Source organism: Ascidiella aspersa, chromosome 3 (assembly GCF_963924565.1).
Source record: "Ascidiella aspersa chromosome 3, kaAscAspe10.2, whole genome shotgun sequence".
In the NCBI taxonomy this organism is placed as follows: Eukaryota; Metazoa; Chordata; class Ascidiacea; order Phlebobranchia; family Ascidiidae; genus Ascidiella; species Ascidiella aspersa.
Window position 1 is genome coordinate 34,657,100 of NC_139449.1, and position 18,101 is coordinate 34,675,200.

General features: G+C 31.4%; 3 protein-coding genes across 3 annotated transcripts in view; all 3 read left to right on the top strand.

Moving 5' to 3' along the window:
• LOC146162666 (von Willebrand factor A domain-containing protein 3B-like) overlaps window positions 1-5,853 on the top strand; it is a 43,999-nt gene extending 38,146 nt beyond the window's left edge. Inside the window, exons 40-43 of the mRNA XM_083385268.1 lie at window positions 1,591-1,711; window positions 2,791-2,916; window positions 3,990-4,098; window positions 4,873-5,853. Coding sequence (XP_083241394.1) covers window positions 1,591-1,711; window positions 2,791-2,916; window positions 3,990-4,098; window positions 4,873-4,972 — 456 coding nt within the window. The 3' untranslated portion in view covers window positions 4,973-5,853. The remainder of the gene's footprint in view (window positions 1-1,590; window positions 1,712-2,790; window positions 2,917-3,989; window positions 4,099-4,872) is intronic.
• A 611-nt stretch (window positions 5,854-6,464) lies between these two features.
• Window positions 6,465-11,920, top strand: LOC146162668 (von Willebrand factor A domain-containing protein 3B-like). The gene is made up of 12 exons (XM_083384289.1): window positions 6,465-6,562; window positions 6,819-6,963; window positions 7,488-7,654; window positions 8,051-8,172; window positions 8,367-8,416; window positions 8,489-8,559; window positions 8,779-8,926; window positions 9,244-9,324; window positions 9,547-9,671; window positions 9,733-9,779; window positions 9,915-10,168; window positions 11,107-11,920. Exons 1-12 carry the CDS (start codon window positions 6,522-6,524, stop codon window positions 11,170-11,172), a joined length of 1,317 nt encoding a protein of 438 aa, XP_083240415.1. The 5' UTR covers window positions 6,465-6,521; the 3' UTR covers window positions 11,173-11,920.
• Window positions 11,921-12,112: 192 nt separating this feature from the next.
• Window positions 12,113-17,676, top strand: LOC146162669 (uncharacterized). Its single transcript, XM_083385269.1, has 15 exons — window positions 12,113-12,321; window positions 12,563-12,716; window positions 12,850-12,942; window positions 13,375-13,505; window positions 13,670-13,722; window positions 13,884-14,050; window positions 14,400-14,471; window positions 14,535-14,578; window positions 14,814-14,879; window positions 14,978-15,101; window positions 15,294-15,431; window positions 15,777-15,897; window positions 16,787-16,912; window positions 17,290-17,392; window positions 17,589-17,676. The coding sequence occupies exons 1-15, from the start codon at window positions 12,248-12,250 to the stop codon at window positions 17,674-17,676; spliced, it is 1,554 nt and encodes a 517-aa protein (XP_083241395.1). The 5' UTR covers window positions 12,113-12,247.
• Window positions 17,677-18,101: the final 425 nt, after the last annotated feature.

Below are 18,101 nucleotides of genomic sequence, written 5' to 3' on the forward strand. Positions count from 1 at the left end.
CGGTTGCTAATTACGCCGACTGTAAATTCTAACATTCATTATTAATTTAGCGCCTTGGTTTTTAAATGTAGGGCTAGGAATTAGGTTTTCGCATTTCGAGACATGTATAATCGTATATTAATGTAATATTCTTGTGCGCTGTGGTGTTCGCCGTTAATTGGACTCTAGACATGTTTTTTCCTGTCTCCAAACATTTCTGCAAATTTCACGATCAAGTACGAATAATGAATGAAACGGTGACGGTGATTTTCCCATAATATTGTTACGGAGCCGCTCCCCGGTTACAATTTGTGGAATCTATTCCGTGGGTGTTTACTGTAGAAAAGGTCCGCAAATTGTAATTTAGTCTGATATGCGTCCATACGTGTTATTCGGGTTTCCCTGCCTTGAAAGTGCCGTACTCCCTGAATAAGAAACACCTACAATGTAACCGGAGACGTGTAGGAAAAGAATCAGCCAATTAGTGGACTAATGTCGGAGGTATTCTGTTTTTTTTAAATATCAGGTTACAGTTTAATGGTGAAAATAACGGCCCAAATAGACGTAAAAAGCGACATGCTTTATTTTTCAAACGTTGCGGCAAATGCTCATGCCGTCATCAGTGATATTTGCCGAAACGTTTAAACAATAAAGCATGTCGATTTTTACGTCTATTTGGACCGTTATTTTCACCATTGAACTTATGAACAGATCCGTATATAGTGTTCCTAAGGTTAAAGCTGATTTAGTAGAGTTCGGTAAAAATGGAACTGATTTACTTTAAAAATTTAGAACCTAAATGAAGTATAAAAATATCAAAGCCATAATATTCGATTTTATCAAATAAATGAAGTATGGTATCATTTAGTAAGGCGTGGCAATTTTAATAACACGCTGATGCATATCAGGCTAAATCACAATTTGCGAGCCTACGTATATAGTAACCTACGTACAATTAAGGTACGATATATAGCAGGGGTATGCAACCTACGGTCTAGGGGATCCGACCCGCCAGTGTAAACCATCCGGCCCGTCACATCGTTTACAAACCGACTTCGTAAATGCTAAAATATTTCAACTTTGCGCAAATATCGCGTTGAAACTTCTAGCGTGTTTTACGTTTTAAGGCGTTAATTTATTTTTCTTTTTTCAAGTAAAAATGTTTAACAACATAATTGTCAGTTACAATTAAAAGGAAGGCCGAGACCTTTCTTAACTTGGTTTTAGCCCGCGACTAGAAAAGTTAGCCCACCCCTGATATAGAGGATTCACTGTTCTGACACGTTATTAGTGTCTGTGGTTAAATTGGATAACAAAACGTAGCTATTGAAGCTCATCGGATTATTAGCAATAACTTACCTAAAAAATAATCAAAATACAACATGTAGTGATCAAATCGTTTTACGTGCAAACATTGAGATAAATAGCTCGTTTTGACTCAATAACTCAAGTCCAAGTGAAGTAATTTTACCGAAACGACAAGTCATTTGTTTTATTGAGGTTGTTCAAATATTTATTGTACTGGTAAAAAACTTAATTTCATACAAGTGGTTGAGAGACAAAAAGGACCAAAATTTCATTTTTTCAGAAAAAAAAATATTTTCGTCTCAGATCTACAAAATCCACGCGAGCAAGATGGCGAGCGACGTCAGTGACATCACAAAGAAGGAGAAGCGTTGGGTGGGGGAGGCGGTGGTGACACGAAGCGACCAGGACGGGAGATACCACCTAGGTTAGTTGGAAGTTTTACAATGAATTTTAATTTATTTGATTAAAATTGCTGCCGGAATCGTAAATAAATAAAATTAATAGTAGATGCTGGCCGTCTACAATATCAATTGCGACTTGCAAAGCAGAGTTTAGGATAAAAAATCGATTTTAGCTAAAAGATGGATTACACATGGGTATGTTCGCTTTCAGCATAACAAAATGCGTTGAGAACACCACGACTACCCTGATTGAAGTTCAAAAGTTTTTTTATTGACTTTTTTAAATACGATTTGAATTGTACAGCAGTGTTTCTCAAACCATGGGTCGCGACCCAAAATTAGATTGCCATTTGTTGTTTATATGATTAGAATTATTAAGACTGATTCTGAACAAAATTTTTCTAGTTCTGAGCAAGATTTTTTGCAGTCATTGTCGTCATTTACGTTAAGGGCAAAGAGATATCTTGTTATATTTTATTTAAAACAGGTTCCTCTGGCAATATATATTATTTTCTACCAACGTTTCGGCTTACTATCCGGCAAGCCTTCGTCAGGGACTGACACACAAAGCCAACAAGACGCAAAGTAAAATCACAATAAGAAAAAAGGAGATAAAAATGTGCGAGACGCGTTCAAAATTCACAGCGATAAAACAACGTTCAAAAATATTTTACTTTGCGTCCTGTTGGCTATGTGTGTCAGTCCCTGACGAAGGCTTGCCGGATAGTAAGCCGAAACGTTGGTAGAAAATAATATATATTGCCAGAGGAACCTGTTTTACATATACTATGCCTGGTAGTGGTAGCAACAGCATAGATTCTTATTTGCACATTCAGTTTGCCATTGTCTTATGTCTTATTTGCTTATAAAAACTTCAGCGAAGACCATTGGGTCGCCAAAGCTTCGCTCTTAAATAAGCCTAGTAATTTGGTCGCCGCGAAAAAAGGTTAAGAAACGCTGTCATACAGTTTTACGTAAAACGTGTAAAACAATTTTGGAAAACATGCTTTACCACACACGCTTATTCAGAACTGCACCCCTTTGCATAATGTGGACGTAGTTTGTTTTTCCTAAATTTCTAAAACATGTTTTTAATTTACAGCGTCATGCACACGAAGGGTGGGAAACGGACACCAGTTTGCAATCCAGTGGGCGGACGGAAGCAGTGGAGTACAAAACTTATCCTGTATGTTCGGGGCCTTCTCCAAGCAGCGCAAGATGAACATTGGTAAAGCCAGGTGTTTTCATGAATGGCTTGAATTAAGTCACTGTTTACAATTGGCTTTCCTTGACTTAAGTCTTTTAAGGGTATAATGACTGTACAAGTCTTGACGATGCCTTAGGTGGCGATATATATATATATCTTTTAAGATCTGGTTAATGTGTCTGACCTGAATTGCTAGCTTTGCTAGATTATTTTGCTGTTACTGATCAGGAATTAAGGTCGACATTTATCTTGCAAGGGTCAAGGTGATTTCTATTATTCACATATTCAGTGCAACATTGACATAAGTCATTTACGCAATTGATTTTGATTTAAATCCAGGTGCCTTAATTGAATACATTTCAGTAAAATATTTTGTTTATGTCAAATTTCTTAATGTAAAAACTTGCCCTTTGTTTCGTTTTGTGGTTTACTATGTGAAATATAGCTAAGGGTGGAACGTATCCATCGATTTTGTAAGTTAAATCTTTAAAGTTCTTGTCAATTACGTGACTTGGATACGACTTGACTTGCTATACGTTAAGCATCACTTGACTTGTACTTTAGTTGTTTTGCTATTGACTAAACCTAAAAATACTTTTTTACAACACTGGAAAACGCGCGATAAGTTCAAAAGCTCTTACCGTTTCTGTAAATATTTTCCTAGAAGATTTATTCCAGTGGCTCTCACATATTTTTTGTCGCGTTCCACCCAATTACTTTTACAATGGTTTATACCAATCATTTAAAGTCTTATAACTTAAAACGTATATGTATAAAATATGTAGCAAAATAAAATCTGCGGCAACGAAAACTTAATTTTTATTTAAATATTAAAAGTGTGCTTTATAAGGCTTTTTTGATCGCATTTTGGTTTAACCATAACACATATTGAGCGGTTATATAAATTTCAGATGTTTGTTATTCCCATGTGCTTATAGTTTCAAAAAATGATTTGCCTAAACCAGCTTGTTCTATGTTAAATTGGTAATTTGTGTGTTTTAAAAAAAGTAAAAAAAAACATGCGCGGGTTAAGGAATTAAGATTAAGCTATTTACTCAATATGGATTGGTAAAGTAAATTTATTTCCATCCAAGGTGATTATGTGATTGCGATGGCTGACCGCGAGAATCTGACTTACTTGCCAGGAAGAGTGGCAGCTAGCAGTGGAACCAGCATGACTGTGGTGTTCTGCAACAGAGCCAGGTATAAAAGCATTTATGACATTCTTATTTGTTTCATTTCCCTAACTATTATTAAGATTGATGAAATAATAATAGTATTATTATTATTTTTGTTAATTTTGGGATCTAAGCTTGCTCCAACATTGCTAATTGTTGATCTCTTCTCCATATCGTAAGATTCAAGCAAAACCACAAAGGTTGTAAAAAAGTTCCAAAACAACTTTATTCAACAAAAGCAGAATACTATAGTTACGCAAAAAGCGTTATTATTAATATGTACGGCAAGTAAATTAAAATTCATTTAAGGAAGGCGGAAACGCGATTGGGTCATACTCCTTAATTAACAAACCAAATCAAAGACTGTAATGTTCTGCATGAAAGCCAAGTATAAAAAATCTTCTGTCAAGTTATCTTGTTAGTTTTCTCGGCTGCAGTTAAAAGTAAAATTGCCAAGGCTATTTGAAGAGAAGGCATTAAAAATAATATACGTTAAAACTTATAAAATTAATATATTCGCCAATCTCTAAACTAGTATTTATAGAGTGAACATACCAACATAGTGGGCTAAAAAAAACTTATATACTGTTTCTTCAGTCTTATTCTAAATCACCTTCTGACTATGTGTTGTTCTAACAATTATTTAATTTAGTGTATTCTTTATTTAAGTAAACAGAAAAATATCTTAAAATTATGATTTTACAATTAGACAATACAAACAAATTGCACAGATCTGTTATTACTGTTCTAAACTGGCAATTGTTTGCTAATAATAATGTTGTTTTTTAAATAAACACAGGACAAGCTCAATCAACGCAGCGCAGGCTTTTTGGATCTCCAAAGAATACCACGATCTGGCAGTTGCATTTTACAGAAGCAAGCAAACCGTAAACTTCTAAACAGCGGTTATTTATTGGATTGCATATTGTCGAAAATTGTTTTACGCAGAGAAACATTTTTTATGTTCATGTACAGTTTTTGTGCTTATGCATTTTTTACACATTTTGTTTTGACAGATTAATGTAACTTTTTCGCTATTTCTAAACGTTAAAAATTACTTCTCAGTAAAGTTTCATGAAATTAATTTCAATGAGGGGCTTTGGTTAAGAAAGTGAAATTGATACTAAACACAATGATATACAATTGCATTTACTTATATGATGCTGTATAAAAATGCTTTCTACTAAAACTAATTAGCCTCCTCAAATGTATTCTATGCTATTGTTTGTAAAGATTAGGACATTTATTTCCATTGACAGTAAATGTTAATTTGTGATTTTTAATCTATGAAATGTAATTTATAAAAGAATATTATCGTACGCTAATAATATTTTCTGAAAATTTAAAAATTCTGTAATTTCCAGAAAAGTGAAAATCGTGTTTTCGCTTTGTTTGTTGTTTTATTTCTACCTGTGATTTTAAGGGTTAATGTTTTTTAGGTTAAATGTAGCTGCTTGCTTAAGCTGTTGATGCTACATTTTGAGCTTGTTTATTTTCATATTTTCACCACTGTGGCTTAACTGAAATTATTTGCTTTATCGCCACCAGCAACTTTTTAAAGCATATCTTATCTTGTATATTGTATGTGTAGAAGACTTTACCAGTGCATAGAAACATTGACATTCCATTTTATATTCTGCCTTCATTGGTAATCTGTTTAGTTGCATGATTCCAAAAGTACTTAGCGCGCAAATTGCACTTATTTACACACAATTAACATCCTCACCTCTATTCTGGTGTGCCTAAATTGTTCATGCCTGTCGACCATCGGTGATTTGTATTGCACTTTCATTTTTAGTATAACATTGTAGAATAAAATAAAAAAAACGGCTTGTAATTTGACAAAGTTTTTAATCATACTGCCTACCTAAGAGGTTAATAATGATAATTTAAATGGTTATCAGTAAAATAGTATTTATCACACAGTTCTCCTAATTAATCAAAGTCCAATTAATTAATGCTTTGTGTATACATTTTCCTTAAAAACTAACTGAACAGCAAGTTAAATGAATTAGCGATTTTAAAATAAAATACTTAAAAAAAGACTGTTTAACTAATAAATAACCTTGAAACAGTCCAAATCTTATTTACTGTACAGCCAGCATTCAAGTTTTCATAAAAAGCCTCCATCTGTGTGGGCCATTAAAGCAAATGTAATGTGATCTGTTGTGAAATGTTTGGACAGAATACCCAGCTATTGTATTTCCAGTAGTTTGTTTGGTTTCATTGTAAGGGGGAGTGGCTTTTCAACAACGACATTATGTATGACATAATAGAGTGTGGCAAATTCTGCACAGCATCTGGCAAGAGTAGCAGCAATCGGATATGTATTTTATAGTGAAAATACCTTTAAATTGATGTTTTTGATGTGCATAACTAATTTTTTGCTGCAGAAATTGGTAAATTTTAGTTTTAATTGTTATAAGGATTAACCTATTGTTTTGAGAAATGAAACAGAAGCATAAAAAGGCTAAAAAGAATTGTCAAAAGTAAGTATGCTCTATTTTTTTAACAAATATGGGTCCTTTTTTAATAAACATTTTACAATTATACAATTTTTAATACCTTTTCAAATAAACCTTTAACTTTAATTAACCTGTTTTTTGCTAAAAATGCACATCTTTATGCAATACTTGAAACTGTATTTTACGAACCTTTTTAAATTCTCTTGTGTTCAATATATATTACTTAAAGTGTACAAACTAAGTTTTGACTAAATACTAGTTGACCAAAATTCCTGTTCAGTTCTCTTGATATTCCTTCATCTGTATGGCTGAAGAAAAATGGGTTATATGCCAGAAAATTGACAGTCCTCCAAGTTCTAAATCCAAGCATTGTCGAAATTCAACCGCACTTTGTTCCAATGCTAACAAAAGATACAATTGTACAGGTAATCTATTTTGAATACAAATACACCAGTCACAATATGTTATAAAATGAATCTAACAATAAATGCATCAAAACTTAAAAAAAAAGATTTGGGTTAAAATAGCACATATTAGTACATTGCTAAAATATAATTTGACACTAAATTGACAATAACATACCGAAAAAGGTAATTATGGTAGTCTATTCAATTGCATTAAGCTGTACTCATGCATGTCTTTCATGAACGGTGTTATTTCAAGACAGTTCATCAAGGATCTTTAAATGAGCAGACTCTATTAGGGACAACATTTTTAACTGTTTATCATTTCAAACTTTATTCTCAACAGCAAAAAGGTGACAAATCTGTGAATTGCTATGTAAAATAAGTTTTAAACAAACTCCTTATAAATTAATAAACATTTAAATGCTTTGTGTTTTGTTATACACTTTAATACAGCAAAATACGATTGTTGAAAGCCTATTATAGGGGATTACTATTTGTGTCAAAATTTGGTCAATCTAAAGGTTAAATCTTATTGCGAACAGGTTTTAATCAACTCACCATCTGCCCAAAAGTCCCCCAACCAGCTGCTTAGCCTTGCAAGAGTTAACCTACATGAATATGAAGAGAGGTTGAAAGATTCTATTGATAAATACAAGAAGAGACTGGACATGATTGTTTGGAGAAACCTAACACAGGAGGAAAGGGATAAGTAAGATTAATATTTTTAAAAAGTTGGTTACATGGCAAAGATGAAAACTAAAATTTTATTTTCTTCGACCTAGATTTAACGTTTAGGTTTTAAAAAGTAAGACTTGCTTAATAGCATAATTTAACCAATTTCAATGCAAAATAATAAATCATTTATTTTCAGTCAGCCTCAATATCATCCCTAAAATATTATCCGTATTTTTTTCCTTTTTATTAATATGAATAACCACCAAATGAGTAGTATATGTACAAACAAATAAAATATAAACAATTAATTTATGAACGTGTTTGTTCGTCAATTTAAAACGGTATTTATTTTAAATTTTATATGATATATAAATAAAATAAAAAATAAATATTTTATTGATGTTTTAACACACATTACAATGTTTTCAAGATTTGAAAGCAGCCCAGTGTCTTACATCAAGAATCAAGATGCATTGAACCAGGTTTTGGACAAGCTTGGTTGGCCAGTGCCTCAAATGCAATTACAGCTAATGTTGGATGAAATTTTTCTTGGTAAGCCCAAAAAAATTGTGCAGTCCATCATACAAAAGGTTAATTTAAAGAAATAATTTAATACATGTAAATTAAAGGTCACTATTTCAGGAATTATTTAACTTCAATGTTGACAACATGATCTTAGATCAATTATACTTATTTTAATTTTTAATAATCGTTTTTCATTTTATGAAGATTAAATGTTTTTAAAGGCCAGAGATACCTGCGGGAATGTCTTCAAATGCAAGCGTCATTTAATGAAGTAAGTTCATCATGAATAAATTCCGACACCAATAAAAATACCGTGAAATTAATTTCAAACTTTGTTTTACAGACCCGCATAAATTTAAATAATGTTATTGGAACTGAACAACAAAAGCCTTATGTGCTGCCAGTTATTGCCAGGTAAGGCATAAAAATGTATTTTTTTAAGCATTACACCCTCTTATTACACACTTAACTGAACCAAATTTTGTTTTGAATAGAATGGCCCATTACTTATAAATTCTCTGAAGCCAAAAATCTATCAAAAAATTCTTATAATATATAAGAATGGTGTAGATTTTTAAAAACTTTAGTTATAACATGCTTTAAAGAAGTACATAATTTATGGCATGCATACAGAGACAGCAACTCAGGGTATTTTTATGATGGAGTTATCAAAGGACGCACTTCCCCAGGAAAGTATCTTGTTTCCTTCAAGCACGGAGGGGAAGAAGATGTTGAAAGACAATATTGCTTTCTCAAAGAAAGGCCATCCGCAATATTGCAGGTATGATATGGATACTAAGATTGAACATTTAGAGACACAGCAGATCAGAATTTTATTTTTAAAGTAAGGCAGATATTTTTTACCACAACAAAATGTGTTACATGTCTTAAAGTTATTTTTATGAAACTAACAAAACGACTTTAAATCATAAAAAAATAGTAAAGAACTTTAGATGTGTAACTTTATATATAATGACCAGTGTTAATATACTTTGAGAACCTAATTGACACTGATAGTATATTACAAGTTTCGCAACATAATTTGAAACAACCAACTAATTTAAAATCTGATAATAGTAGAAATCATATTTATAACAGATTGGTGATTATGCACTTGCTTATTGCAATGAAGATGAATGCTACTACCCTGGAATGGTAATAGGAACTCCACGAAACAAGGTATATTATTTATAAATAAAATAGCATAAATTTATCTCACTTTTGCTAAAAAATAGGAAACTTAGATAGCCAATAATTAAGCAGTACTACAAAATCAAAACGACAGATGTGATGTCTTGCTACATTTGTAATGGCTTACACATTCAATTTTTATGTATTGTCTAATATGGTAAAAACTATACTTATTAATTTACTAAAATCTAAACTAATTTCTTTATTAAGGTTCGGCAAAGCAAATACTGTGTTTTGTTGTTCAACAAGTCAAAGATGTATATAGCAAGAGAATCCCTGGTTGAAATAGACGACTGGACATACAAGGACAGTATTGACTACATCAAAGTTAAAGAGTAAGTTTGTACGAGTATGCTTGTTTCTGGTTTTCAAAAATAACAAAATATTTTTCGTTAGATCAATTTCATTTTCTGAGGAAGAAACAACTCAGGAATCATTGACAGGTAAATTATGTTAAAACAAAAAGGTTTAAAGTAATAGCAATGCATCATCTTAAAAAGTTGTTGAACTCTTAAGTAGGCTGTATGTGTTTTGAACAGGGCATAATATTAATACACGCCTTTAAAACGAATATTTAGATTCATCAAGCACAAGTCTGGAAGAACAAAGGGTCCTTGATATGATTGTGGCAAAAATACCGAAGAAACAGGAAAAGAAAAAAGAAAAGTCCCAGAAGCTTGTGGTTGACAAACGTAGAAAAGAAAATAAAGCAGACAATTCACTGCAAAGAAAGGGCGTAACATCCACTGACATGTGCGAAATAAAAGACAAACTCAAACTTTTGCAATTTAAAATGTCCGAAAGCTCACATGAAATGGAACTACAGCGAAAGGTAAGTTGAGACAACAACTTCTACACATCTGTGACCTGCTTTTATCAAAGTTTTTGGACTGGACAAATTTCAGAGATTGAATTACAAGAAAACACACACAGTAAAAAATATTCTTTGTTTTTGAAATAAACACTGGTTTTAGTTTGATGAAACACTTTAGAAAAGTATGGATCCCGCAGAAAATTAAATGTAAAAGAAAGATTCTTGTCTTTGTATCCAAAGATCTTAAAACTGTTTATTTGTTAAAATAGATAAAACATAAAATCATTTCTTAAAATCTTTCAGAAATATATATTACGCCTATTAGGCATTGTCAGTTTCTGTACAAAAACAAACATGTAAAAATTTCAATATTAGTAATTAAAAAGTAAAATACTTTATGAAACTGACGATGCCTTATAGGCGTAATATATATTTCTGAAAGATTTTAAGAAGTGATTTTATGTTTTATCTGTTTTAATAAATAAACAGTTTTAAGATCTGGTTTTAGTTTAAATTAAACATATTTGCTCTGTGGAAATAGCCAAAATTCTATGATTTAATAAAATGTGTGTTATATAGGTATTCAATCCATTGTTAAGGCTGGATTCAAAATTGTAATATTTTGTGTTTAATAAGTGATTCTGAAACTGTAACTCGTTACACCAAAAACTCATCCACTGCTATGTGGAATTATGACATTGTTATTAAATACACTATTTGACTGTTTGATAACAAAAATTTGGTATCATTTATTCCATTGTTTAAAGTTTTAATAGACACTTTATCTTTTGATGTTATTTTTGAATTGTTTTATGACTAATTGAATGAAGGTGATGGTTTGTTACTTTAAAAAATGGGTTTAAATAAAATCCAATATGCTTGGTATTTAGACTAACAAAAACTAAAAATCATTATCTTACTCACTCTATTTTTAACCTGTATTAATTTTTTTGCAGGCTCTCAAACTGCAATCACAAATTCTGCTCAATTTGGTAAAAGAGTTGGAGAAGTCAAAGGCTTAGTTGTCATGCTAAATAAACCATGTTTTTCAAACCCCCAAGGTTTTCGTTTTGTTGTTCACTATTTAATTTCATTGGTGTGTAATGTTGTTTTGGGTAATTAAACCACTTTGTTTGTATTCTTCGTTTTTATGTATTGACATATCTGTGTTTGTATTTTATTTTTGTTTCAGGTATTGGTTTGTGGTGTTTTGTGTTATGCACTTATAGTGATATGCATTCTAATGTATATTTCTTAGAGAAATATATTTTGTGCTTTGAATTTTTAATGTTAAGTGTTACATCTTTTATTTGAAATTCTGTAGAGATGCATATTTGCTGTTTGAACAGTAAAAGTTCTTTTGGTTTTGCTTTGGGTATTAAATCTTCCATTTAAAATGGTGTAGAAATGTAGATTTTCTGTGGCTGGACAGTAAAAGCACTCTGGGTTTTACCTTAATCTAAGTGTTACATCTTTGATTTATACAGCTGTAGAAATATTTATATTTCCTGTTTGAACAGTAAAATTGCTTCTAGATTTGGTCTTATGTTAGGCTTTACATCTTCCATTTAAAATGCTGTAAAAACATACATTTTGTGTGACAGAATAGTAAAAGTCATTATGGTTTTACTTTAATCTAGGTATTCATTCCTCCATTTAAAACGCTGTAGAACCTTTGTTGTTGTTTTTGGCTGAAGGCTTCCCATTGTTATAGAAGGCTGTGGTATGTGTCTTTTGTTACCATTGTGTAGCGTGAATCGTGAATAAAACGCCTGGACAAGATTCCTTTTAATACAATTCAAGGCTGATCTGTCTGGCAAACAAACTAGGTTTTAGTCTTGTCGTTAAATTCCTTAACTGTGCTTTAACATACATGAATGTTTGGAAAAGGATTTACTAGCTTATAAAATCCTTTAATGGTACCAGAGGTTACAAGAACCTGTAGGAAAGTGAAATAGACCAGAACTTTAGTGTTACTTGAGGGATCTTAATATTGCCATACTTATAAGTACAGGTTCTATTTTATATCAAAACATTACTAGCAAGGATGTTTAAATAATGTTATAAAGTAAAACCTAGATATTATAATTTAATATTATGAGTGAACACCGTAACCTCGTTTTGGTTTGCAATGAAGCCAGTTTTTACAAAGGACAAAAAGTGATTGCAAGGTTAGTAGTACCACTTCACTTGATGTAAAAATGTACCTGATTACTTGCCTACTATATATTCAGGTATCCATAATAAACCTTTTTTTTCCTAATGAAACTAATTAAAATATTTGTTAAATAAAAATGTATATGTTCTAATTGTGTATGTTAAGAATGCAAATGAAATTACCTCATACTATATATGCACATTTAAATAGCGTGATAAAATTTGTTTATTGTCAGTATTTAATGTGAATTGTAGAAACAGCAAAGATGGACTGTACTACTCAGGCTATGTGCGAAGATGCGTGGATGCCGAAAATTCGCTGGTCTGCTTTTTATTTGGCAAAAAATCAGTGATCAAAAACACATTCATCATTGCTGTGACCAATGATGGCAGTAATCAGAGACTAAAGGTTAGTACATGATGTTTTTTTCATATAAATATTATTTGCCAAAAAAACCTGTATGGATATTAAACAAAAAGTCCTTTATTAAGCAGTGAGAAGCAATGTCATCTGATCAACAACTTTTTTTTTGTTTTGCCAGATTGGTGATTACGTCTTGGCAAAATTTGAAAGAAATGACAATGAGGATTGCTATGTTCCAGGAATAATCAACGTTACCCCAAAGAAATCAGTTGTAAATTTTGTCATGCTCTGCTTAAATAGTATAAGTAGATACATATATATAAATATTTAAATATTGTTTCTGCGTGTGTCTCTGGACAATAAAGGTAGTTATAAGTTAAAAGACCTAAAAAGACCATTTTTTAATATTAAAAGACCATATTTTTTAATATTATTCTCTATTAAGGATTTCTTTTAACTAAAAAAATCAATTAACAAGTATTTGTAAATAATGTTCCTGACACTTTAATGATAAATATGTGTAACCTGGTAACTTTTATCCCATTTTTATTACCCTATATTTATGTATCCTCCAATCAGTAGCGCCCTACAAAATCATTGCATGTATAAATTATTTTAACCAGGATTGCAGCTTAAAATATATGGTTTGTTTTGACATGTTCCACAAATTATGTTTGTTGGTATTAAATATGTTTTTTCACAGGTTAACAGAAAAGAGTTTGAGGTTCAAAATTTTGACGACACACAAATGCTCTTGCAACGACAAATGTTGTTTAAAATTGACCCTGATCGATGCCCTTACATTGTTCGCATTACCAGAAATTCAACAGAAAGGCAATTACTTAAATAGATAAATAGTGAATACTCAACTTTAAATGTTTAGGCAGTTAACAAAAAAAAAACATCAATGTTTCTTCTTACATGACTAAATATCAATTTGTAACCGTACATCTTGCTGTCTGTATTTCTTCTAACATGTCATTTGTTTTACATTTAAGGCCTAATACTGGATATGACTCTGATAATATTCTTGGCATTCCACACAATAGAGGTAAAAACCATGTTTTACGGCCAATGATAAATTAATTAGAAATGGTTGTATATTAATACTAAGATTTCTTAAACCTCGGAACCAAATCAATCTTAAGCTACATTACAATCCATGTATAGTTCCTCTAATTCTAAAACTTCTTATATTAATGAATTAATCAGAAAATGCAATAGTGCTACAAAGAGTTAAGCAAACAATAAAGCCAAAACAAAAGAGGCCAAAATCACCAGATGAGGTTAAAAAGGGTTTTGAAGACATAAAAGAAACATTAGAAGAAATAAATGATAAAATGAATAAGATTCAACTCGAAAGCATGGATCAAAAACAGGTACAGTGTTATGTAATCTTTTACTTTGTAATGTTACAACATTTGGCATTTAATAAATACCTGTGCACTCCAATGATGTCATTTTAAATTCTAAGCGAAATAATATATATATATATATATATTTGATATTTTATCGAATTTAGGATATCAATATCCCATACCATAATAAAGTGCTGCTGGTTTATTGATATGCTACTTTAAAAGAGTCTATTTTCATTTTAAATGTTAAACATATGACATACACATCTGTTTTGATTTATTGAATTTAAATTCTTATTTTGTATTTCTTTGGTTAACTATTATGATCAAAGTGGGTGTGTTAAACAGTATAATATTTTTTTCCATGCAGTTGCTGGTAAGTCACGAAATCGAGCTACAATCTGCAATTTATCTTATGGAAACACAAAAGAAACCGGTTCCGGTAAGCTACCTTCAAGGTATTTGCTGAAATGCCATAAAATACATTTTTATGCTGTTTTTCTAGGAGGTTTCTTCTAAAAGAGACTTTGGAACCAACACTCAACCAATGTTAGTATTTAAATTATAATCGGTGTTGTCACAAACCTTGATGTTACTATCCTATAGCTTTATACATGTGCCTAGTTTAAAAATAAATCAATGTGAGTTTAACATGAGAGAATTTTCCTAAATGGTGTTTTGGCTGTCACATCATATGCAACCTGCTTTTTACTGGAAATATAGTTGCTTTTAAAGGGCCTAAATTTCTATCAAACAAAAACGTCTTATTTTGTTTCCTTTGTAGCAAGAAAAAGAAACAAAAACCGAAACCTGTTGTAGCTAGAAGTCTTCAGGATGGTTGGTACTACAGGTATGATATACATTTTAACAAATACTTATTTCAATAATTAATGCCAAATTTTTGAGTTTTTTCATTCATTTTCAATATGTAATAATGTTGCACCACAGAGGGACAGTGGTAGGCACAGCCACAGATGGAAAGCTTGACTTTCATGATTACTCAGGTTTTACAACTTCGACTCTTATAGCCGACATTATTTATGAAAAGGAAGACTCAAAAATCAAAATTGAAGTAAGTATAAATACATCTGAAACATTAGCATTCCCAAAATTCTCTAATGCAGATTAGCTTTATATGTACATATATATTTATATGTAAAAACCTAACAAAAAGACAGGTTGCATGAAGGCTTTCAGTAATTTTAAGCTCCATATTTAAATCTATTGTTTTTAACTACCCACCTAGGTATTTTTTACTTTGTAGGTCAATGAAAAGGTGATTGGCCTTCATCCCACGTTTCCAAACAGTTATGTTCCAGCCACAGTTGTTAAGGAGCACCCAGGCTTGACATATGATGTCAGGATTTACGATGACACAACTGCCACTCTTACAAGAGACCAGGTTATCCTAAAAACAACATTTTACATAAAATAAAACTTTAATTAGAGTTTACATTTTCCCCATTAGAGTAAAAAGCGAAGTTTTTTTAAGACTAGCTACTGTGTTTTTCGAATGTTGAATATTATATATATATTTTTTTTATTACATCTATGTTTTGGCATATATCAAATATGGAATCAAATATCAATGTGTAATCAAACATAGTTTAAGAAGTTCCTCTTTTTAACAATGGTCAACATTTATAAATATTGATCTTTTGCTGTACAACAAAAAACAATTAAATTAACTTAGTTGTAACTGTGAAAAACTTGCACTACTAACAATAATAACTTCAACTATCCATAGATGTATTGGCTAAAACCAGAGAGATATGAGCTATGTGTGGATCACATCAACAAATGTTTAGAAAGATGGGTTGGGGAGACTGTTATTGCTCGGTCTGACAATGATGGACTCTATTATGTCTGTAAGTTCATTTTATAGCATAAATTGAAAATAGTGTAGCAGAAATTGTGGCCACAGCAAACACAGAAAATCCAAATAATTTTTGTTTAAGGTTAATATAGACTTGGCTTTTTTTAATTATTTCTTGTTGAGTCAAATAACAATATTGCACAACAAAAAATGTTTTTTTTTTTAAAATACTTTTTTATACTTTTATTTAAGGATGGCCGATAATATTGGATCGGTGTTGATACCCAATGTTTCTATATTTTTTAGATGTAATTTGCGATCCAATGCAGAAATTCTAGCTTAAATTATAAATTTATGAAAAAATAGTAGGTTAACAACTGAAGGTAACTAAACTTAATCACGCCAAGGCAGTTTTGCCTTATTAACCTGTTTGTAAATACCTTTGATTAAACACTTAATATCATATAATTTACTTGTTCAAGCATAGCAATGAAGTCACTTGGTATCAACAAATCATATTGCAATAATTTTAGTTCACAATATTGGGTATTTGTATTCGGATAAAATGTTAAGTATCAGACATCCCTACTTTGTTAAAGGACAATTTAGGGCGCTCTTTTCCTTATGTACGTGAAAATTAATAAAAAAAAACTTTCTTCAAATACCGCATACCACAACACATATTGTTTGGGTTACGGTGCGGGTTAGCGTTTGGTTGAAGGTGGGTCAAGTTATTATTAATAATAAACATAATATTACTTGACCCACCCTCACCCAAACGCTAACCCGCACCCTAACCCAAACAATATGCGTTGTGGTATGCGGTATTATTTTGTTTTTTGCATAACTTTTCACGTACATAAGTGAAAGAGCGCCCAATTTAGTCCATGTTATAAGTTCCTAAAGATGTTTGTCCAGCTTCATTAAGTTAAGTTTTTCAGGTAAATGCTGTGAATGGAAAAGTCCTGGACAGTTGTTCTCGCTTCAATGGCCGGATGGAAGTACTTCTGTGCAAATTATATCGTGTATTTTTGGTCCTTTTACACAAAAACGAACAATTAACAAAGGTATTAATATTACTTCACCCATAACTAGCCTATCTATCCCAAGATTTTCCTTGCCGCTGGTCTAGAAGCACAGGGTTGAAACAATAATTAAAGCAATGCACAATATTTGGGTTAGCGTGTCGGTTAGTGTTTGCGTGCGGGTGGGTCAAGTATTATTAATTTAATATATAGCTTAACCTATAACCAAACCCAAACGCTAACCAGAACCCTAACCCAAATATCGCTCGGGTAGGATTCTAGATCAGCGCCTTTTCCTTAAACTTTAGTTATTTATAATATTTGGTTGTTGGATTATTCCACTTCCATTCAAAACAGATATTTTTTTTCCTGCATTGTGTATTTATTTTTTAGTCGTCAAACCTTTATTCTCATTTTAGGGGATTTTGTATTGGCACACGCAGAAGATCAATTGTTTCTTCCAGGAAGAGTGATTTCAAAACTTGGAACGACATTTATTGTCGCTTTTTCGAACGGCACACGGTTAGTTTTCCGTCATCTGAACTCTATAGTTCTTTGCAAAAGACTTCATTATATTATACCGGAAATACTAAGCTATTACGGGCTATCTGTTTAATTATATTGGAAATTAGCTTAAAAGTACATTATTTTTCTGAAAAAGTCCATTTCAAAAGGTGTTTCTTGATATTTAATCCATGGTATATTTTGGAATTTGCAGGCAACACCAGGTCAAACAGTCTCTGTGTTTCTGGATTTCAAAGGAATATCATGATTATGCAATGTCATATCAGCTAAGCAAGCATTAAAACATGTTGTTAGTGAAAAAAGGATTTCTTTTTAGAATTTTTTACTCTAATACATATGATCCAGCTTTATCGTTGTTTTACTGCGTATGAGTCATTTTATTTTCTTTAAAATAAAACAATATATGAAGTCATACTTTAGTCAATAATTGTACCTAGGTTAAAATGTCTCAAACAAAACTCCGTTACCTTTAACACATGAGTTTTTACCAGCCAGTGGCGTGAAAACTAACTTGTGGTGACTCGTATTTGCTCCCATGGCTCCATATCACTTTATAACGTTACAACACATTTGTAAAAGTTTTTTTTATTTACAGCAAATAAGTGCTTAAACTGAATTTTATTGTAAGATAGCAATAGCCTACAGCAGAAACCCCCAAAAGCAGTTTACATTTTAACCCGATAAGCAGTTGAGATTTGAAATCCGT